Raw genomic sequence first — 23,012 nt, forward strand, 5'->3', positions numbered from 1 at the left:
AGTCTGGAGCCCAACTACCGCTTCTTCAATTGCTCGACTTGAGGCGATTCAACGTAAGCTCACGAGATATTATTATTATTATTATTTATTAATCTTCAACGGGCCGTATGGCCTAATTAAGATGTAACAGTTCAATAAAAAAAAAAATACATAGCAAAAACAAGATTTGCATCGCAATTCACTGCGGCCACGGCAAAAGCCGGAGACGTTCCTTGAAGCACTGAGTTGAGATGTCGAAGTCGAAGCAATCCGAGACAGTGTTGAAGACAGCCGACATGCGGAACATAGGGTCAGACCGACCAGCACTGGAACGGGGTTGAGCGAGCCGTAGAGTTTCTCTAGACCTAAGTGTTCGGGATGGTGCATAGATATCGACTCGATGCAACAATGGCGATGAGTCGATAGAGCCATTTAGCAATCCAGCGATGAAAGAATACTGTGCATTGCGTCTTCTAACCGAAAGAGGTTCAAGGCTTAGATGACGGCACCGCGCAGCATACGGAGGAAGATTATTGCGATCCTGCCAGGGAAGTAGGCGTAGGGCATATCTCGTGAGCTTACGTTGAATCGCCTCAAGTCGAGCAATTGAAGAAGCGGTAGTTGGGCTCCAGACTACGCACGAATATTCCAGAACCGAACGAACGATACAGTTGTACACAGCTTTGATGCACATGGGGTTGCGGAATTCATTAGTTGTCCGGATAACCACGCCAAGTAATTGATTTCCTCTGGCTACAACGTCATCGATATGCTGTTTAAAGTTCAAATTAGAGTCAAGCAGAACGCCCAGGTCTTTGGCATGATTCTGTCGATTAACTGCAGTGCCGTCCATGAAGTAGGTCCCAGTCACTGGGCTCCTGCATCGACTAAAAGACACACAGTAGCATTTCTCGATGCAGATAGTCAGTCCATTACGCTTGCACCACGAACAGAAAATTTCGATGCAGTCTTGCAGGAATGTATATGCCCTACGCCTACTTCCCTGGCAGGATCGCAATAATCTTCCTCCGTATGCTGCGCGGTGCCGTCATCTAAGCCTTGAACCTCTTTCGGTTAGAAGACGCAATGCACAGTGCTATTTCATCGCTGGATTGCTAAATGGCTCTATCGACTCATCGCCTTTGTTGCATCGAGTCGATATCTATGCACCATCCCAAACACTAACCACGAGAAGAGACGGCATCAGACGATGCGGCTTCTACTCATATCGGAAATATTTTGGTGAATATAAATAAGTAATATTAACAACAAAATATCCTAAACAATGGGGCCCTTTCCGTTGTAAGTTCGTAGGCTGAAATTTCAGCCTGTCAGCTGTTTGCACCCAGTCAGACAAATCGGACTTAATTTACCCCTATCTTACCGCTAAATTACCGGTAATTTAAGAGTAATTTAATGGTAATCGCCTTTGTTGCTTCGAGTCGATATCTATGCACCATCCCGAACACTTAGGTCTAGAGAAACTCTACGGCTCGCTCAACCCCGTTCCAGTGCTGGTCGGTCTGACCCTATGTTCCGCATGTCGGCTGTCTTCAATACTGTCTCGGATTGCTTCGACTTCGACATCTCAACTCAGTGCTTCAAGGAACGTCTCCGGCTTTTGCCGTGGCCGCAGTGAATTGCGATGCAAATCTTATTTTTGCTATGTATTTTTTTTTTTTTTATTGAACTGTTACATCTTAATTAGGCCATACGGCCCGTTGAAGATTAAATAAATAATAATAATAATAATAATAATAATAATAATAAAAGCTATAGGAAATGTTTCTTGGGAGGCCAATTCGAATACTATCAAAAGAGACTAAACATGAGTCCGGGAGATAGGACAGTGCTTCTTTGGAAATACGACAATGTTCGGTTGCCTTGTAACAAACAAATTGCTCTTCGTCGTTATGAGTGCCTGAAAAAGAAAATGCGAAAGGACACGGCATTAGCAGAAGCCATTACGGAAAAATGGGAGATTATGAGAGAAAGGGATATTTTCAACGATTAGAAGAATACGAGATAGCAGAATATACGGGACTATTACTTGCCAATATTTCCGGTATTTGGTATAAGGATGTTCGGTATATCCATGCACAGGGAGGGTTCGAGATTCTAAGGACGCCTTTACATTATGCCTCAACATTGAACATGATGAAAGCCTCTTGTCCGGTGCGAGAATCCCAACGAAACGCGAAGTATTGCGTACATTATTGCTAATATATGATCCACTTGGCCTCATTGGCCGCTGAAAATTCTTAATGTTTATAAAGATTTTACTGTAGGAGATCTGACGCTCAGGCTACAGCTGGGATCAACCGATTGATGCAGGTTGTACGGAGAGATGACGAAAAAGGATACACGTTTTACCAACAATGCAGTCCGTCATGGTTCCACGCTGCTATCGCCTGACAACGTCCGCTGCAACTCCAAACATACAACTGCATGTTTTCTGCAATTTCGTGGACCCAGCTTCACATGGAAATCCGAGGACGAGTGGCCAGCAGAATATCCCGTATCGCCAGGCATATCGGAAGAACTACGGCGTTGTGTACTTCATCACGTTGTCACACAACCTTATTGTAACGTTTGCTAGCTTTTCCAGGTGGACGAGACTCGTACGATCGATTGGGTATGTGATATGGTACGATTCATCAACAACGCTCGGCAATGGATATCTGGATTACCGCCTACACGGGGGCCGTTGTCGCAGGAAGATCTTGCTGCATCTGAATGTTTCATAATCATGTAAGTTCAACTAGAAGCGTTCCCAGACGAAATGAAGTCACTCAACCAACGAACAGAACTAGAGGAAGGGCTACGGAGACCGCAGAAGAAAGATAGCACCCTTTATAGATTGTCACCAGAACTGTACGAGCATGGCTTATTTAGGATGCGAGGGCGTTTGGATAAATGCTCACTATCAGACGAAGCGTTACGGAGGCCTATTATCTTCCCAAGACGACATCATGTTACCGGACTAATCCTGCACGCATATCATGTGAAATATCGTCACTGTAATCACCGCACGGTCATCAACGAGGTTCACGCAAGATACTACATCCCGCGAGTGCTGGCGGAGTACAACAGGGTTAGGAATTCTTGTCAGCATTGCAAAAACTCCAAAGCTACGCCGGATCCACCGATGATGGGAAGCATACCGAAATGTCGTACAGCGGTCGCACAACGGGCTTTTACGTATACGGGCCTGGATTATTTCGGACCAATGTACGTGGTAGTGGGACGTCGGTCGGAAAAGCGATGGGGAGTTATTATCACGTGCCTAACCACCCGTGCCATTCACCTAGAGGTAGCGCATTCGCTTAACACGTTCTCGTGCATCCTGACGATACGCCGATTCGTGGCGAGACGTGGTTCACCAAGGGAAATCATCAACGATCGTGGAACAAATTTCGTCGGAGCATCAAGGGAGCCGAAGGAGGATATGTCGAAGGTAAACGTAGATGAACTAATGCTCCTGTTCTCCAGTTCATCTTTTAGGTGGACGTTTAATCCTCCAGCTGCTCCTCACTTTGGTGGATGTTGGGAACGGCTTGTGCGATCCGTTAAACGAGTCTTGAACGAGTTCAACCTTCCACGGCTCCCATCGGATGAAGTGCTGCAATCTACGTTAGCCGAAGTGGAGATGATTGTTAACTCAAGGCCGTTAACATATGTTCCTCTCAACGAAGAGATGGATAGGCCCATAACGCCGAACTATCTTCTTCTGGGCAGCTCTGACGGTACGAAGCCCCTCGTCCCTTTCGAAGATTCACCAGCAGCGGTATCATCAATGTGGATGACGGCGCAACGTAACGCTGACGCCTTCTGGAAGAGATGGGTCGCAGACTACCTACGCCGCTCCAAGTGGTTTCAGCCAGTCCGACCAATAAAGGAAGGGGACGTCGTACGTATCGTGGACGCCAACTTGCCACGCCACAGCTGGCCAAAAGGACGTATGTTGACAGAAATAAATTAAGACAGTAAGAACAATTTTTGTATGGAAAAACGTGCCAACTAAAAAGCACATATTCAATAGTTGGCAGAGAATCGAAGTTCAACCATTGAGTTCGGACTGTACTACTTCACTACATAGCTACAGGCCATACCTTCAGTAGTTTGCAATTTTTATTTCGGGTTAGTATGATTAGCACGGTGTTAAAACTGAAAATAAATCATTTTTATTATTTTATTTCAGATGTCTCGTTCTTGGATTAGCAGAATTGTGAAAGAGACGAGTCTTTGCCTTAATACAGTGTTACGTCCCTATTTGAAGGTATGATACGATTTGCTTTAGTAATTGTTGTATAATATGGTTTTTTTCCGTTCTTGTCTTGTGCTTGAATAAATCAAGCAAAAACGAAGTGTTTGAACACACAACCGACGTTCTCACATTTCGACGACACGCGCGGAGTCACAGTCGCTGACGACGCAATACGGATGCGCGTGTGCTGAACAAGCAGAACGGACACACCGATGTGAAGCAGATAAAGTAGTATAAATAAATAAAATTAGTTCTCAACTAAAAGCCAAACCAATCTTTTGACTTTTTTAAAAACACCCACTTCATCGGAAAACTGTAACTGGCGCCCGAACAGGGAGCCTCCCCAAGTAATTGTATAATTCGCTAGAAGAAGCGAGCTCCAGCTGCCCTACAACACAGGAATTCAACGTCCGGTCCCATAACCATCGCCGTTTAACCAGCGATTTGAGGCATTGAAGCGCGACGAGCTCCACTAAGGAGGGCCTAACCACGAGAAGAGACGGCATCAGACGATGCGGCTTCTACTCATATCGGAAATATTTTGGTGAATATAAATAAGTAATATTAACAACAAAATATCCTAAACAATGGGGCCCTTTCCGTTGTAAGTTCGTAGGCTGAAATTTCAGCCTGTCAGCTGTTTGCACCCAGTCAGACAAATCGGACTTAATTTACCCCTATCTTACCGCTAAATTACCGGTAATTTAAGAGTTATTTAATGGTAAATTAGCAGTCGTTAATTTACCCATTCGAGCAGTTTTGACAGATCCTATTTCTTCCTCTATTTTATTTTTATTTTTGTCGGCCAAATTGTTAATAAATAACACAAAATGTATTATATTACAGTTGAATGCTTTTATTCAATCATTGTCTTTAACTTATACAAACGATTACAATGTATTTTTTTAAGCAAACTCGACTTGAACAGCCGCTTCACCCGGAGAAGGTGGTGCACAAATAGCACTAATAAATGCAATTTCTCGGCTGTTTTTTACATTTTACAGTTTTAAACACACCGCCGATGTCTTCTTCCACTAAAAGATCATTAAAACAATACTCTTTTTGTTCTAATTTACATCTTTTCACTGACAACAAACGACAACAATTCGCACCGCTAAATTGCTCCTAAATTACTGTTATGACAGACACAAAACTGCTCAAATGGGTAAATTAACAGAAGGCTGTCTGACTGGGCATTGTATAGGAGTTTTCAAGCAGCTATCTAAGTGAGTATAATATACAGGTGGGCTTATCCCAAGGTGTATGAATTTAAAAGGCTGATTTTTATCGCTTCTGCTTCTGAATGAAGATTTTAAGAGTGCTTTGAGTATTCTTCAAGCCTCAAGAAAGCTTGTTTGAACAAAAGATTTCACCCATCCAGTCAAAAGTGATATTCAAAATTGGTTATAAAAACATGGTATGAAACCACCTCGACTACATACACTTTGATTCTAGAATGTAAACAACACCGTGTTTTCGAGCAGGTACTCGAATCTAATTTTAGCTTTGAGGCTAGAATAATCTAGACTGAAAATTGCAGGCTAGTTTTTTATGTGGTTTTGTATGGAGTGTTTACATGATTTCAGCCTCCAACTGTCAAACTCCATACAAAAAACTGACTAGAATCGTGAAGGGCCCCAATATCCGAAAAAGTGGAAGTGCAGTGTCAAAAGTGAACTAATAGGATAGGCTAGTTAGAGACACTCAAAAAAACTAACACACTAATACAACAAAAACTGGCTTACCAAGAAAACCCTCTGAAAAATTTGATAGAAATATTCAGAACCAATATTAAGATGATTCATGATTACGGAAAAAAAAGCAAAAATGTAATGGGCGCGCACACGTTTGCGCACGCACCCAATTTTGTGGTGAATCCAGCGCTATCTTTCCACGACAGGGGTAATATACCAAGGATCGTAGCCGATTTACCCGAATTCAATGGAAATCCGAAAACCTCTCGAATTTCATCTTAGATGTTGAAGACATCTTAGAGCTTTTCAAACACTTCAAAGAATCGTGTGAGTTCTATTTAATCTTAAAAACAATTAGAAGAAAGATCAAGGGAGAAGCTAACGACATTCTTGTTACGAATAACATGCCGACCGAATGGTCAGCGATAGAAGAAGTGCTATGTCTTTACTATTCGGACAAAAGAAATTTTGTTACTTCGGTAACAATTTCTTTCCGGGTGTTTGAAATAAGAAAATAGTATTTAACGTTTGATGCAGCTTCTATATTTTTAACTTGTCCGGTCACACTCGCTTTTGCTACTGGCAATAGTTTCGCGCCGTTTCCTGTCTATGCCCTTATGCTCGACCTTTATGGGGTGTATGACCGGAGGCTGGATCTTGTCTCTTCATCTCTTTCGCAATGTATATGTTTGCCTCTTTCAGTTGATAACAACCTTTACGCCACCTAGCGGCACCTTTTCTAACTTGGTTTATCTACATATCTCGGTCGCTAGGTGACAACAGTTGTGTTGTTTACATTTTTCACGCAGCCAACACAGTCAACACAAAAACGTGCTAACAGATTTGATGACGTTGGATCATCAACTCAAATCCACAACTAGGCGAAACTATCGAATCTTACAACAGTAAGATAACGGAGTTAGTGACGCTCATAAGTTAAGATAAGAACACGTGGTTGTAAAACTTTATAACATGATAGCGTTAGACACGTTTATCAGAGGTTTAGGTGACCCGCTTTCCATGTTTTGTAAAAATTTTAAACCAGAAAATTTGGCAAAATCGTACCATTACTGTATCGAGTTTCAAAACGTTGACGTAAGAAACGCGCTATACAGGGGACGAATTCCAAAGCCGGTACCATTACCCCGCTCAAATATCCCGCAACGTCCACCCATGCCTATGCAACATTATTACCCGCAACCCAAGGACGCAAAAACCGACGGCGGCCTGTGTAATCTGAGCTCCCTTCAAAGCTCTCCACAAAGATCTCGTTTGCAGGCTTGTCGAGAGCTTCGCCACAGACGCCCGAACCATCCGTCACGCACACATCTACCCAAGGACGCAAAAACCGACGGCGGCCTGTGTAATCTGAGCTCCCTTCAAAGCTCTCCACAAAGATCTCGTTTGCAGGCTTGTCGAGAGCTTCGCCACAGACGCCCGAACCATCCGTCACGCACACATCTAAACGTTCTGGTTTCTTCAGCCGCTCACGCATACCAATGTGTTTGCTCCACCCCCTTTTTCGGATTGCTTATAGAAATGATGAGGCTGTTCACATTTGCTTTATGCACACTTTCGCATGCTGTTTATTGAATAATATCCCTCTCCCTTCCCACATGTGTTTTGGCATACTCCCGCTGTGTAGACGGCAGAACGCTTTCCCCCTTCCAAATTTACCGTTCTTCCTCCTCTCGTTCTTCCTTCCTCCTACTACGCTCGGGGTACCATCCGTGCTGCGCGTGTTCAGCTGGCTTGAGTTTAGTGATGACGTCATGAACAGGAGCTGCGTGTTTTGAACCGGCTTCTGTTAAGTAATGACGTCCTCACCGGGGGCTTAATGAAGCAATAATGAATGTATGTAGTATGTATTACTATGGAGAGTTTAGCGCATAGGATTAGATCAAAACTTACCTTAATATTTTAAAACTGGAAAACGTTTTCTTTCCGTCGCTCACTTTGAAGATTGTTGACGACGCCAGCAGGTAGTCGTTGATAAATAGCGCACACACCTGTAACTTTTTAGACGCCAAGGGTTAGTTGAATGTACCTGCACAAGCACACAGCAAGAAACTTACCTCAACAATGTGCTAGGATAAATCATTCCATAACTGAGAAAAACCCAAGTAGCAGAGCCGAAGTTGTTGAGAGGTTTTTCTGTGAGCCAAAGCGAGAGGCTCTGTCTTCTCTCTCTAGATTTTGGACGGCAAACCGCCGCCCGTGCAGAGGTGTGTGCGTGTGACGAAAAATTATGGATGAAATACGGGGGAAGCGGGGTCTGAAGTTTTTCGTTCGTCACACACACATGCATTTACCAGCGGATATCGCTGGACCGAGTCTACCCATCTCTCTCGATCCACCATGATTTTTCTGCTATCGCGCTCATCCGGGTGTTAGGCATCCTCAGTCTGTCCAGAACTTTCCTGTGGAAGGATGTACTGAAGTGAGGTGCGATTTCTTGTGCGACGTACTTTGCTCATTTACGTTTTGTGCCGTGTTCCTTCTTCCTCAGTTATGGAATGATTTATCCTAGCAAATTGTTGAGGTAAGTTTCTGGCTGTGTGCTTGTGCAGGTACATTCAACTAACCCTTGGCGTCTAAAAAGTTACAGGTGTGTGCGCTATTTATCAACGACTACCTGCTAGCCTCGTCAACAATCTTCAAAGTGAGCGACGGAAAGAAAACGTTTTCCAGTTTTAAAATATTAAGGTAAGTTTTGATCTAATCCTATGCGCTAAACTCTCCATAGTAACACATACTACATACATTCATTATTGCTTCATTCAGCCCCCGGTGAGGACGTCATTACTTAACAGAAGCCGGTTCAACACGCGCAGCTCCTGTTCATGACGTCATCACGAAACTGAAGCCAGCTGAACACGCGCAGCACGGATGGTACCCCGAGCGCGGTAGGAGGAAGGAAGAACGAGAGGAGGAAGAACGGTAAATTTGGAAGGGGGTAAGCGTTCTGCCGTCTACACAGCGGGAGTATCCCAAAACACATGTGGGAAGGGAGAGGGATATTGTTCAATAAACAGCATGCGAATGTGTGCATAAAGCAAATGTGAACAGCCTCATCATTTATATAAGCAATCCGAAAAAGGGGGTGGAGCAAATACATTGGTATGCGTGAGCGGCTGAAGAAACCAGAACGTTTAGATGTGTGCGTGACGGATGGTTCGGGCGCCTGTGGCGAAGCTCTCGACAAGCCTGCAAAGGAGAGCTTTGTGGAGAGCTTTGTAGGGAGCTCAGATTACACAGGCCGCCGTCGGTTTTTGCGTCCTTAGGGAAGGAACATGGCACAAAACGTAAATGAGCAAAGTACGTCGCACAAGAAATCGCACATCACTCCAACACATCCTTCCACAGGGAAAGTTCTGGACAGACTGAGGATGCCTAACACCCGGATGAGCGCGATAGCAGAAAAATCATGGTGGATCGAGAGAGATGGGTAGACTCGGTCCAGCGATATCCGCTGGTAAATGCATGTGTGTGTGACGAACGACTTCAACCCCGCTTCCCCCGTATTTCATCCATAATTTTTCGTCACACGCACACACCTCTACATCCCAAGTAGCAGAGCCGAAGTTGTTGAGAGGTTTTTCTGTGTGCCAAAGCGAGAGGCCCTGTCTTCTCTCTCTAGATTTTGGACGGCAAACCGCCGCCCATGTAGAGGTGTGTGCGTGTGACGAAAAATTATGGATGAAAAACGCGAGGAGCGGGGTCTGAAGTCTTTGGTTGGTCACACACACATCCATCTACCGTTGGATTGCGTTGAACCGAATCTACACATCTCTCTCGATCCACCATGATTTTTCTGCTATCGCGCTCATCCGGGTGTTAGACATCCTCAGTCTGTCCAGAACTGTCCCTATGGAAGGATGTACTGAAGTAAGGTGTGGTTTCTTGTGCGACGTTCTTTGTTCATTTACGTTTTGTGCCGGGTTCCTTCTTGCTCAGTAATGGAATGATTTATCCTAGCAAATTGTTGAGGTAAGTTTCTGGCTGTGTGCTTGTGCAGGTACATTCAACTAACCCTTGGCGTCTAAAAAGTTACAGGTGTGTGCGCTATTTATCAACGACTGCTAGCCAACAACGACCTGCTAGCCTCGTCAACAATCTTCGAAGTGAGCGACGGAAAGAAAACGTTTTCCAGTTTTAAAATATTAAGGTAAGTTTTGATCTAATCCTATGCGCTAAACTCTCCATAGTAACACATACTACTTACATTCATTATTGCTTCATTCAGCCCCCGGTGAGGACGTCATTACTTAACAGAAGCCGGTTCAACACGCGCAGCTCCTGTTCATGACGTCATCACTAAACTGAAGCCAGCTGAACACGCGCAGCACGGATGGTACCCCGAGCGCGGTAGGAGGAAGGAAGAACGAGAGGAGGAAGAACGGTAAATTTGGAAGGGGGAAAGCGTTCTGCCGTCTACACAGCGGGAGTATGCCAAAACACATGTGGGAAGGGAGAGGGATATTATTCAATAAACAGCATGCGAAAGTGTGCATAAAGCAAATGTGAACAGCCTCATCATTTCTATAAGCAATCCGAAAAAGGGGGTGGAGCAAACACATTGGTATGCGTGAGCGGCTGAAGAAACCAGAACGTTTAGATGTGTGCGTGACGGATGGTTCGGGCGCCTGTGGCGAAGCTCTCGACAAGACTGCAGACGAGAGCTTTGTGGAGAGCTTTGTAGGGAGCTCAGATTACACAGGCCGCTGTCGGTTTTTGCGTCCTTGGGATGGGCGGCGGATTGCCGTCCAAAATCTAGAGAGAGAAGACAGGGCCTCTCGCTTTGGCACACAGCAAAATCTCTCAACAACTTCGGCTCTGCTACTTGGGAAGACAAAGACCAGAATTTAACCTAAATAATCCGCATAGAACGGCAACAAATAATGCATTCGCACAAATCGGACCTTTTTCCCGAAACCAAGAATCGAACCCATGGAAATTGATCATTCCATACGATCAAAGGTTGTCGACTATGGTAATCGACTTAAATTTTCGAGACCCAGCTCTTCGTCCATGCACCATAACATGACACAACCAAAGAGAATGGCTCACCTATTAGAGGATATTAATTATTACGAACCAGACAACCAAGAGCACGGAAACCAAGAGGAAACATGTGCTGAAGAAGATTACCAAGAAAAGCAATCAAATTTTTAGAAGAAACAAAGGGGTGGCAGAGCAACTGGGAAAATTTAACCCTAAAGTGTCTCCTCTCCCGTACATAACTGTACCTACCACAAAAGGAAATATAAATTTTTTCAATCTGCTGAACGTCAATCTGATATTTTCAAAATGGGCAAACAATTAAGGCAAAACAATACATAATATAACGACAGAAACAGTTCAGGATGTTACAGGAAAAGACGAAATTTCAAAAATAATTAAATCAGATATTTTTCAACCATATTACAAGAAAATTTCGAATTTCTTATACATGATTTCCACCCATTTTTTGATGGTATAATTGGAACGGAAATAATTTTCAACAGATACATAAAACTTGTAACAAATAATCCAATTTTGCATGTGTCTGGAAAACAAAAAGATTTTAGAGTACCTTTACACTTCTATTACCCTACACCTGCCAAGCGCAGAGTAAATAATGCGACTATAGAAAAGGATATCAGGACAACACACCTAAATGAAACTGAAATGGAATCACTCATTAAGACACTAATCCCTTTCGAACAAGTTTTCCACGACCCACAAAGGAAACTCACATGTACTACCGAAGTAGAGTGCAATATATGCACCACAGATGATATACCTATTTACCAAAAATCCTACCCCTATCCAATTTCATATAAGGAAGGGGTAGGGAACCAAATTCAGAAACTATTGGACGACGGTATTATTCGACCGTCGCGATCCCCGTGGAACTCACCCGTGTGGATCGTACCGAACAAAATAGACGCTTCAGGACAGACAAAATTCAGACTAGTTCTATCTATTATTGACTACCGTAAATTAAATCAAAAAACTATTTCAAATAGGTACCCCATGCCAGAGATTTCAATTATCCTTGATCAGCTAGGGGGTAACAAATATTTTTCAACCCTTGATTTAGCATCAGGGTTTCATCAAATCAAAATGCATTCAAAAGATATAGAAAAACCAGCGTTTTCAATTAACTTTGGAAAATGCGAGTTCGTTCGGATGCCTTTGGACTGAAAAATGCTCCGTCAATTTTTCAGAGAGCAATGAACTATGTCCCACGCGAACACATTGGCAAACGTTGTTACGTTTATGTTGACGATGTGGTTATATTCGGAAAAAAACTTAGACAAACACAACGAAAATTTGCGAATCATTTTGCACACATTACAAAAAGTAAACCTAAAAATACAAAAAATCAAAATTCTTACACACCTCGATTTAATTTTTGGGTTACATTATTTCCCAGAGGGCATAAAACCCAATAACAAAAAGATAGAAGCAATAAAAAATGGCCTGAGCCAAAGTCTCTGAAGGAACATATAAGATTTTTAGGACTGCTAGCCCGCTGCGCAAAGCGACGGAAGAAATCATGGAGTTCTGAGAATTTTATCATGCCTTCCTTTTCTCTCCAACGGCAAATTTGTCGAGCAGCTCGTCGAGCTACCCGTCCCTGGCTCCGCCTCATACCCCTCGCCTGAGCGCGCTGTCACAGGTTTGGATGTGTTGGTGCGTCAGACGGCCAATCGCTGTCAGCCGTCGTCCGTGCTTTTTCCCTCCATAGCGCCATCTCTTTCTCGCGTGTGGTCAATGCTCGCGAGCTGTTGTGGCACCTAAAAATGCCGTTAACAAACATTGCGGCGATGAAGTTACATTTTCACAAATCAAACAAAAAAAAGCGCAATAAGTTCAATTGCTGCAATGTAATACGGACGTCACACGAAGCGTAAACTTTGGCGTAAACTGGATTTCAGCCATGCAACCCTGAAATCTTTTGACAGGAAGTTTACGCTCTCCCATACAAATCAAGCGTAAACTTTTTGAGTTTACGCCTCGTGTGACGTCCTTATAAAAATGACTAAGGGGGCGTCCATAAATTACGTAACGCTCAAAGGGGGGGAGGGGTTCCCTGTAGCGGTACGGTTTGTTACATAGGGGAGAGGGGGGGTTCACATTCTGTTACGTAACGTAATACAAACCTATCACTGGTCACTGACAAATGATCGCCCACCTGGGTAAGTTTTGCACTTTTATTTCTTTATATCTTTTGATAGGGAAAACGAACTTGACATTTATAAAATACCAAAACAGAGGTTTGACAGAAAATTGCCATGAAAAAATCCACCGTGTAATACAGGTTTAAGAGCCGTGTGTCTCAGGTAAAGCCTGTAGTTTTCAATCTTACCGTCAAATTCAAACAGTTACATGTCATTCTACGCTAAACGCATCGACCTGTATATTATTGTTGGTAAACAACAGTCGTGCGGTGCTGTCAATCAGGATTAGTTGGACAATTCGGCTGCCTCGATCATCCGGACCACCCGGATGATCGAGAAAGGGAATTCGTAACGTTACGAGACAGGGAATGATTAAGCGGTAGTAGCGAAGAAACAGGCAAATAAAGCGCAGCAAATTTTTAACCCTCCCTTCAAAAAGGTGTTCAAAGATCTGTTTTTTGTTTAGCAGTTTCGCTACTCTTGTTACATCCGTAACAAATTAAAAATTTGGTGCAAGTTAGAGTGTGAGAAGTGCCATGGAGGGTGAAAATACTCCGGAAAGCTGTGGTGACCAGCAGGCCCATCGAGCCGATAGCGACCTATTGGCAGGATCGACACCGAGACGTGGAGGAGTCCACAAAAGTGAGACGCCGACGATCCTGAGCCCAGCAGCGGGGCCATCGAAGAGTAGAAGAGAGGATCCCCTGCAGGATGACCAGCGTGTGGAACCGTTGGCGTACTCGACACTGTGATAGAACGGGGTAGGAGTGCGAGTCCACCGGGGGAGCCGAAGGATGCCTATCTAGCTTCGTGGTACGAGCTAGAGATGGAGAAACTTCCCATATTTTTTTGTATTTGTTAATGCAAAACCAAATTAAGGGGGGGGGGGGGTGTTCGATCATGCGTTACGTAATTTTGGAAGGGGGATATCCTCCAACGTTACGTTTTGTTACGATAGGGGGGGAGGGGGTCGAAAAATCCCAATTTCAGCGTTACGTAATTTATGGACGGCCCCTAAGGAATCGCTAGTTTACGCTGGAGGGTTTGCTGTGCAACGCGCTGAACCCTAATTCGCATTGACACGTTCAGCCCGGCGCTGATTTTCATCAACTTTCCGTTCTGCCGGCATCTAGAACGCAAGCTGATTATGATACCGGCATCCTGGAAAGTTCACTGGCAGTCCCTGGGCCTGCCATCGAACTGAACATGTTAAGCATTAACCATAACTTTGTTACCCTAAGCTTTTGCTTTCGTATGCTGTAGATTACACATATATGCTGTGCCGTCTGCGCAAGGGTATGAGCGTGCGTGTGTGTGCACAACTGTCGCCAAATGTGTTTTTTTCCGGAACGTTATGATCCATCGGTCAAAGAAAGGAAGGAGTTCATGAAAGGCGGAAAGACGAGTTGTGGCTTCTGTCAATGGTAACTGATGACCGGGAGGAGGGGGTACTGAGACACAGCTGTTGGAAGATTGAACAGTATACTTAAGTTGCCAGCGGATGGGGGGGGAATGGGGGTGTGGCCATGGGACCCCTACGATCATCGATCACAGGCCCTAAAATTGTAGTCTCCATGGGGGGAGGGGAGGTGCAAACGGTTCTCCAGCCACGGAGCCCCAACGACCATCTTTCCGGGGGGCCCTTATCGCTAATACTCTGTCCAATTGTAGACATACGGCATACTACAGACTAGAGATCTTCGGCGACCGCCTAGTCCGCCTACCGTTAGATCCACCGCTGGTTCATGACGGTGTTTTTTTTACTCAAGTCCTGAAAAGGCCGGCATGATCGCGTAGGCTAATACGCCAATAATAATACTAATAATAATAAAAAGAACTTAGCATAGCAGTCCACACCCGGGTAAGAGTTTGTCTTGTCTTTGTTGCTGCCGGGTATACCGCTGTGGCGCGACAAATGCACGGAATGCACTCGACCAAAACATGAACCTACCGATCCGAACCCACTCCAAGGCATTGCCTGTCATAACTTCAAGCAAGATAACTACTTCAAGCCAACAAGCCACCAGATTCTGGACGGACAGGTGCAGCACCATACGCGCACCGTAAAAAACAAATCCAGAATCCTCTTTTGTATGGATTCACTTCAAAATGTTGTTTCCACTTGCGCCCGCTAGCTGAATTGGAAAGAAATGTGCTACATATCACATGCACGTTTGCTTCGATCGTGTGTCTTTTGATACTCCCAACAGCAGAGCCGATCGCAAAGATGCCAATGCCAATGGTTGTGTTGTCTCTCAGGTAGCGAGATCGAAAATGCGTGGACTTTGTAACCACAGCGGATGAAAATGTACACTCTTAAAAAATTTTGCCGAATCTCGGTTAATTTTTGCCGAGATCTGCACAACTGAGATCTCGGCAAAGATCTCGGTTAAATTTCTGTTGCCGACATCTCGGTTAATTTCATTTTGTTTTGACGTTTATGTTTAACCGAGATTTTCGGTTAGAGCAAATCGAGATTTCGGCTAAATATAAAAACATTTTATTTTTATTTTAGTGATTTTATTTGCGTATCAAATGGGTTTTTTTTTATGTGATGGAAAGCGTTTGGACAGGCGCCGATTCAACTGCCGGTTGGGGCATAGCGTTTGGATGTAGTACCGGTACAGGAAAATGAGCCGGACAAGGAGCGGGCACTGGTACGGGCACGGTTCTGTAAAGCGGGCAGAGTGAAACAAATCTGAGTGAACCCTTTTTAGATTTCTTGTGATCGAGTGTTGATACTTACCTCGTGTAGGTGACCGGAAATGAATCCTGGAAGTCTGAACGGTCTGGCAAAGGTTGAACCAACCAGATTAGCTTCCACATCTGATCCTTAAATAGGGACTGCTCCGAGCGACGCTCTGAAGAGCACCGGTTGCGTGCGCTGATGGAGTTTCCTAGCACCAACCCCGCTCCATACCTGTGCTCGATCGCACGCTACTGATTCTCGTTTTTTTCACGCTGAGAGACTCATTTTCACTTTTTTTTACATTTTTTATTTTACATCACAACATAACTCCGAAAAGTTTTCGTTTCATTAGCACGAGATTAACAGAATGGCGAATGACAGATAGAATACCGAGCCTCGGCTAATCCAAGTAATAAAGCTGAAATCTCGGTTATTTTGACGGATTATCTCGGTGACAGCAGTGTTAACGTATGTGCTCGGCATGTTGTGTTGCCGAGTTTCGGTTAAAATTTTTATTTAACTGATGTTTCAGTTTTAAATGGTACTGATTTTCGGCAACTGGGTTTTTTCAACTGACATATCAGCAATAATCCAAAGAGCCGACGGATTTCGGCAGTTTTTTTTAACCGAGGTCGTGTAATATTTTAAAGTGTGTACGCAACAGAATAAAATAGTTTAGGGGTTTCCAAACACACACACACACACACACACACACACACACACACACACACACACACACACACACACACACACACACACACACACACACACACACACACACACACACACACACACACACACACACACACACACAAACACACACACACACACACACACACACACACACACACACACACACACACACACACACACACACACACACACACACACACACACACACACACACACACACACACACACACACACACACACACACACACACACACACACAAACACACACACACACACACACACACACACACACACACACACACACACACACACACACACACACACACACACACACACACACACACACACACACACACACACACACACACACACACACACACACACACACACACACACACACACACACACACACACACACACACACATACAGACACACACAGACGCACACAGAAACACACACACACACACACACACACACACACACACACACACACACACACACACACACACACACACACACACACACACACACACATCGAGTATCGAGTCGGGATCGAGTATCGAGTATCGAGTCATGAAGGACGTGTTGTTTCCAGCTCCGCTGCGAAAGTGTATTTTCAAAGTGTTTTTGGTTCTGTGCGCCAGTGACTTTGCCATTACCATTTTCTTTGCTACATTGTGGTGCCCTGTGAAGTGCGGGTTTTTGGTGGAGGACAGTTTTTGGATTGGTGTGAACGACGAAACGATTTGCAGGTCCTCGCTTTGCGGTGTGGTGCCGGCGGTGCCGCTTGAGCGGCTCGCCTTGCCCGGTGGGCCCTGTCGCGAGGGTCTTGCCCGATCATAGGGCGGGGAGTGTTATTGGCGGCTCGATTTCGGCAGTTCTGATGCGTTGGACATAGGAGTGCGTTTTGTGCGCTTTGTTTATTTGTGCACTACTTTGCTGTTCCTACGGGTGCTATTTGGCTGACAGTGACGCCGTTTTCTTGAGTGCAGCAAACGTACTTTTTTCCATAGTGTGTGTTAAATGTGCGATTCTCTAGTGGTTGCTACTACGCACACTTTATCGAGCAACGCAACGTGTGTGTTTGTGCCTATCATGCTGTGAGTTACTAATACTCAGCCGTACCGGCGAACTCGTTCGACGAGAAACATTCGTCGCTCATGAGTGGACAGGGTTGTACCACTAGGTTGCCCAGTACAAAATCTATACGGTTGTCTAATTTTTGATCTAGAAGGCTATGAAATGAGTGAAAATGAGCGTCGCGGCGAACGTTCCCAGCAACGAACGAGTTCACCGGTACGGCTGACTGTTAGTTACCAGTTCTGTGAGTTACCAGGCACTCCACGCAAACAATGAGACCCCAAATTTTGAATGATTCAGGTCGAGGGGTATGAGGAAGCTTGAGGAAGCAAGGAGAAACGCGCTGCGATGAGAGTTCGCATTCTGTTTTACACGCGCGCTTCACTAACACCAATACAAATACCGTGCTTTGAGCCGTCTGTGAATGTGTGTGTGTCTTCTTTCAGCGAGCTCATCTTGGAGCTGCTCGTCACATCGTTTTGTCTCGCTTACACTACAGCATCGAACCATCGCTCCGTATGCCCCCCCCCCCTCCTACGCGTACAAAACCACCAGTACAGCGTGACGCTTTGCCGGAGATGGTTGTGCGCGTTTCGTTCCAAGTCCCGCGCGCAGTGTTTGTGCGTTGATGCGCATTTCGTCTAAGTCTCGTGCGCCGGTGTGTTTTGATGAAGTGTGCAGTGAATAAACAGTGTGCACAGACGCACATGCTGTGCGTGGATCGACAGGTAAGAATTTGCTGAACAGAGGCATCGCAGATTGTCGACAAGTTTCCCGCAGCCTGGCTCGACCCGGTACTTTACACTATGACGCCATTCGTCTAGGCTCGCTAGGTGAGTTCCTCGTAAATTGATTTTCTTCATGTGAGATTCGGTTGAGCAAAACCACCAATGAGCGAAAACGAATCGCTACCTCCCCGTCCTCTGGGGTCGGCCTTGAAGGATATAGGCGCTTTTTTTGGCCGTAGTAAGCCGCGGGGCCATGGGGATTCTCAGCGCTCATTTTCTCAAGCACTCATGAGTGCTTTTGAGAAATCCTCGTTCTCAGCGTTTGTCGAATCGCAACAAAATCGGTTTTGAGAATCTTTGAGAATCTTTGAGAAAGTTGACGATGCAGCGATCGGCTTACTGAAATATAAGCAATTGTGCTATTTGTTTTTCGATAATCACTTTGAAAAATGTATTCTATATTTATAATTGAAAAAGTTTAAAAAACATGCAACCAAAAATATATTTTATTTTTAAAGCTCCAAATAAAATTTGAGTGGCTTTATCAGTTTCTCAGAGTAAGAAAAATTGACGACGGCCACGAGCTCGCGTCTGAGAACAAGTTTTGAGTGCTTGAGAAACTTAAATGAGTGTTTGAGAATGTTTTCTCAGCTTGAGAAAGCCCCATGGCCCCGCGGCCGTAGCAAGACGCCTAGATCTCCTCCGTCGGATCTCGGAGAGTGTTCAGCTTCTCCTGCGGTTGAAGTAGTTGCCAGTACGTCGGTCGATTCTGCTGTTGTTGAAGCGGTAACCGGCGAGGAAAATGTGATGGCAGCAGAGGATTCCGTGACCTCGCAACCAGTGGAATCGTTTTCTTCATCGAAAGAGCCAGCGCTTGTTGTCGGTGGAAGCAAGCTGCAGGAAGCCTTAAAGGTGGCTGGAGAACTTCATGCCTATACGAAAGATCGGAATAATGTTCACCATCCGATCAAGAAGATGGCAGTGAGCATCTTATTGGCGTTAGCCTGTGTTGAACGTGAGCTCATGACGACACGGCTGCGAGCGGAAAGGGCTGAAAAGTCCCTAAAAGAGGCGCTAGAAGGCTGCTCCCAAACCGAGACGCCAGTGAATGGTAAACGGGGCAGAAATTTGAGGTCGCCTGAGGAAGCGGACGATTCTAAGAGAGCAAAAAATGATGCCCCCTCTGGCAGCTCGCTGGTCGCGAGTGCCGGTTGTGGCCCCGAAATGAACGAGACAGACGCACGGTCGTGCGGAAAAATCGCCGGAAGCCGAAGGAAAGTGTCATTCCGGATGACACCGGCGCAAAGCAAGTTCACCCTGCATCTACTCGGGAGGCGCTTCCGCCGAGGCGTCCAAAAACCGAAGCCGTACTAGTGGCGCCCGGCGAAAATGTTACCCATGTGGAAATCCTCCGCAAGCTAAAAGCAGATCCTGAGCTTCAAGCTTTCGGTAAGAAAGTAGTGCGAATTCGAGGAACAAAAAATGGAGGCTTGCTATTCGAACTGGGCAAAAGCGATGATGATTGCGGAGTCGACTACGCAAAGGTGGTTCAGAATTCCATTGGCAGCAATGTGACAGTAAAGACCTTAGGCCAAATGGAAACGGTGGAAATTCGATACATCGACGCAGAGACGCAGACCAACGACGTTGAAAAAGATCTTCGGGATTTGTTCACCGAGCTGGACGGGGTAACTTTCGAGACCAAGATGACCAAATCCTTCAACGGAATGCAGACCGCTTCAGTGAAGCTCCCGACGAAACTAGCAACGCTAGTGGCAGCACGTGGCAAGATTAGGATTGGATGGTCAATCTGCCCGGTAAAAATACAAATACCGAACAGGAGCTGTTTCAAATGCTGGGAGACGGGCCATTTCTCCCGCGATTGCAAAGGCCCAGATAGGACCGACTGCTGTCTGCGATGCGCTGAAACAGGGCATTTTGCCAAAACATGCGTCAAACCTCCCAGATGTGTCCTTTGTCCACCGGGTACAAACATGCATCATACCAGCGGCGTTTTCTGTCCAGCGAGCAAGCAGAAATCGACATGGAGATAGTTCAGTTGAACCTGAACCACTGTGAAGAGGTCCAAGACATGCTTGGGCAATTGCTTATAGAGGAGAAGGGAGATGTGGCAATGCTGTCCGAGCCGTATCGCTGTCCTAGCGGCGTAAACAATTGGGTTTCTGACTCTACAGGGACCGCTGCTATTTGGGCTTCTGGTAGATTTCCGATCCAGCAGATCATTTCAAGGCACGGCGAGGGGTATGTGATTGCAGTCATCAACAAAATAACCTTCTGCAGCTGCTACGCTCCGCCAAGATGGGATCTAGAGAAATTCGAAGAAATGCTTAAGAGGATTTCAGATGAGGTCTACGATGTTAATCCTATCATCATTTCAGGAGATTTTAACGCCTGGGCCACGGAATGGGGCAGTAAAAGCACAAACGCCAGAGGAAACGCCGTGTTGGAGCACTTTTCTAGACTGAACTTAGCACTGGTAAATGTTGGCTCCTGTCCCACATTTGTAAGGAATAGCAGAACTTCCATTATAGACCTTACGTTCTGTAGTCCAGCATTGGCTTCTTCCATGAACTGGAGGGTAAGCAACGCCTACACCCTCAGCGACCACCGAGTGATACGCTACACGGCAGGAAGCAAGTGCCACAGGGTTGCCCAGGGCTCCGGTTTTCCAGCCTGGAAAACACAATGCTTCAACGAAGAACTGTTTATTGAAGCATTGAGGTTTGGCGATTTCTCAAACACCTCGTCAGCATTGGAGCTAGCGTCAGCGATCGCCAACGCCTGTGACACCTCTATGCCACGAAGGAAAGGGGGACCTTACCCACGACGGAGAGCTTACTGGTGGACTACCGAAATAGCCCAGTGCCGAAGCCATTGCGCAGAAAGATGAATCGAGCCAAATCCTCGGAACAAAGGGAGGATCTGAGACGTTGGTACATCCTGGCACGATCAAATCTAAAACGGAAGATCAAGGCAAGTAAAAGGAGATACTTTTTGGCCCTATGCGATGAGGTTGAAAACAAGCCGTTTGGTGCTTACCGAACGCTAATGGGTAAGATGGTCGGCCAAGACCTACCTAGGGAAAGGAACCCAACCGTGCTCAAGACTATCATTGAACAGTTGTTTCCTAACCATGAGCCACAAACTCCACGTGATATACCCCGCAATCCTGATGTTGAATCTGTGTCAATATCCGCTGATGAACTACAGAAGGCTGCAGACCATCTCAAACTGGGGAAGGCACCTGGTCCGGACGGTATCCCCATTGAAGCGATGAAAGCAGCTATCAAAGCGTACCCAGAAGCTTTTTTATCAGTGTTCCAGAACTGCTTCGATACTGGTTTTTTTCCAATACCCTGGAAGCGACAAAAAACTCGTTCTTCTACCAAAGCCTGGGAAGCCCCCCTGCGATGCATCAGCACTAAGGCCTTTAGGATTGATAGACAATTTCGCCAAGATACTAGAAATCCTAATACTCAACCGATTAGTTGTCTATACAGAAGGCGAACACGGACTGTCGGACAGACAGTTTGGCTTTAGAAAGGGGCGGTCTACTGGTGAAGCGATCGCAGCTGTTTTAAAGAAAGGACGAAGCGCCTTGCTAAAAAAGAGGACAGGAAACAGATACTGCGCGATCGTTACGATTGACGTAAAGAATGCTTTCAACAATGCCAACTGGGAGGCCATACATGCAGCTCTCTCCAAGATGATGGTTCCACCGTACCTCTGTAGGCTGCTGAAAAGCTATTTTGATCACCGTATGCTTTTATACGACACAGATCTGGGAATCAAAAAAATGAGCATCACCGCTGGCGTTCCTCAAGGTTCTATTTTGGGTCCAACTCTCTGGAATGTTATGTACAACGGAGTTTTGACCCTAGGGCTTCCTCCAGGAGCTGAAGTGATAGGTTTTGCTGATGATATTGCTCTTACTGTCCTTGGTGAGTCAATAGAAGAGATTGAACTCCTCACATCCGACTCCGTAAGCAGAATCGAGTCGTGGATGCAACAAATGAGGCTAGAAATCGCCCATAAAAAGACGGAATTCCTCATCATAACCCAAGCGACAAAATCGACATGCTTTCTCGCTCTCTCAGGTTTACTGATCTATTGGGTAGAATGAGAAAGCATGTCGATTTTGTTACTTGGGAAGTAGCCACAAGACAGTGCAGTCAGGTAGCATCCAGGTCGGTGATGAACGTATTTATTTATTTATTTATTTATCTATTTAAATCAAAGTTATCGGGCAGTATGCCTAAATAACTTAATGCTTACAGAGTACAAGTTTAAAGTATTGAGTCGATACGTCATCTAAAATATCTTGGTGTGATCATCGATGACCGCTTAAGTTTCCGGAAGCATGTCGAGTACGCCTGTAACAACGTCTTTAAGGCAGCAAACTCGTTGATACAAATAATGCCGAGCATTGGAGGGCCCAAGAGTAGCTGCAGGCGACTTCTAGCTGACGTGGCCATCTCACGGTTGCGTTATAACGCTGCGATCTGGGCACATGTTCTGGTGCTAAAGGAAAACCGACAGTTGGTGAACAGAGTGCATCGATTGCTAGCTATGAGAGTTGTTTGTGCCTACAAAACAATATCGCACGTGGCATTTTGTGTTATCGCAAGCATGGTTCCCATCTGCATCATATTAGTAGAGGATTCTGAGTGCTGCAGTTTCTCCGGAGTTTC

The 23,012-nt window shown here is 45.3% G+C and overlaps 1 protein-coding gene and 2 long non-coding RNA genes across 6 annotated transcripts; all 3 read left to right on the plus strand.

Annotated features, from left to right (window-relative positions):
• Nucleotides 1-1,763: 1,763 nt before the first annotated feature.
• On the plus strand, nucleotides 1,764-4,472 carry LOC120904591. Of its 2 annotated transcripts, XM_040314685.1 has the most exons (3): nucleotides 1,764-4,119; nucleotides 4,181-4,258; nucleotides 4,337-4,472. In XM_040314685.1, the coding sequence occupies exon 1, from the start codon at nucleotides 2,762-2,764 to the stop codon at nucleotides 3,959-3,961; it is 1,200 nt and encodes a 399-aa protein (XP_040170619.1). In that variant the 5' UTR covers nucleotides 1,764-2,761; the 3' UTR covers nucleotides 3,962-4,119; nucleotides 4,181-4,258; nucleotides 4,337-4,472. The 2 variants fall into 2 exon arrangements, with proteins under 2 accessions (XP_040170619.1, XP_040170618.1); XM_040314684.1 differs by having other exon boundaries at nucleotides 4,181-4,472.
• A 3,887-nt stretch (nucleotides 4,473-8,359) lies between these two features.
• On the plus strand, nucleotides 8,360-8,978 carry LOC120901982. 2 transcript variants are annotated; one of them, XR_005739356.1, is made up of 3 exons: nucleotides 8,360-8,482; nucleotides 8,543-8,646; nucleotides 8,725-8,978. It is a non-coding gene; the product is annotated as an uncharacterized LOC120901982 (long non-coding RNA). The 2 variants fall into 2 exon arrangements; XR_005739357.1 differs by having other exon boundaries at nucleotides 8,549-8,646.
• Nucleotides 8,979-9,710: 732 nt separating this feature from the next.
• Nucleotides 9,711-10,436, plus strand: LOC120902602. 2 transcript variants are annotated; one of them, XR_005739441.1, is made up of 3 exons: nucleotides 9,711-9,930; nucleotides 9,991-10,108; nucleotides 10,187-10,436. It is a non-coding gene; the product is annotated as an uncharacterized LOC120902602 (long non-coding RNA). The 2 variants fall into 2 exon arrangements; XR_005739440.1 differs by having other exon boundaries at nucleotides 9,997-10,108.
• The last annotated feature ends 12,576 nt before the right edge of the window (nucleotides 10,437-23,012 follow it).

Source organism: Anopheles arabiensis, chromosome 3 (genome assembly GCF_016920715.1).
Source record: "Anopheles arabiensis isolate DONGOLA chromosome 3, AaraD3, whole genome shotgun sequence".
Taxonomy (NCBI): domain Eukaryota; kingdom Metazoa; phylum Arthropoda; class Insecta; order Diptera; family Culicidae; genus Anopheles; species Anopheles arabiensis.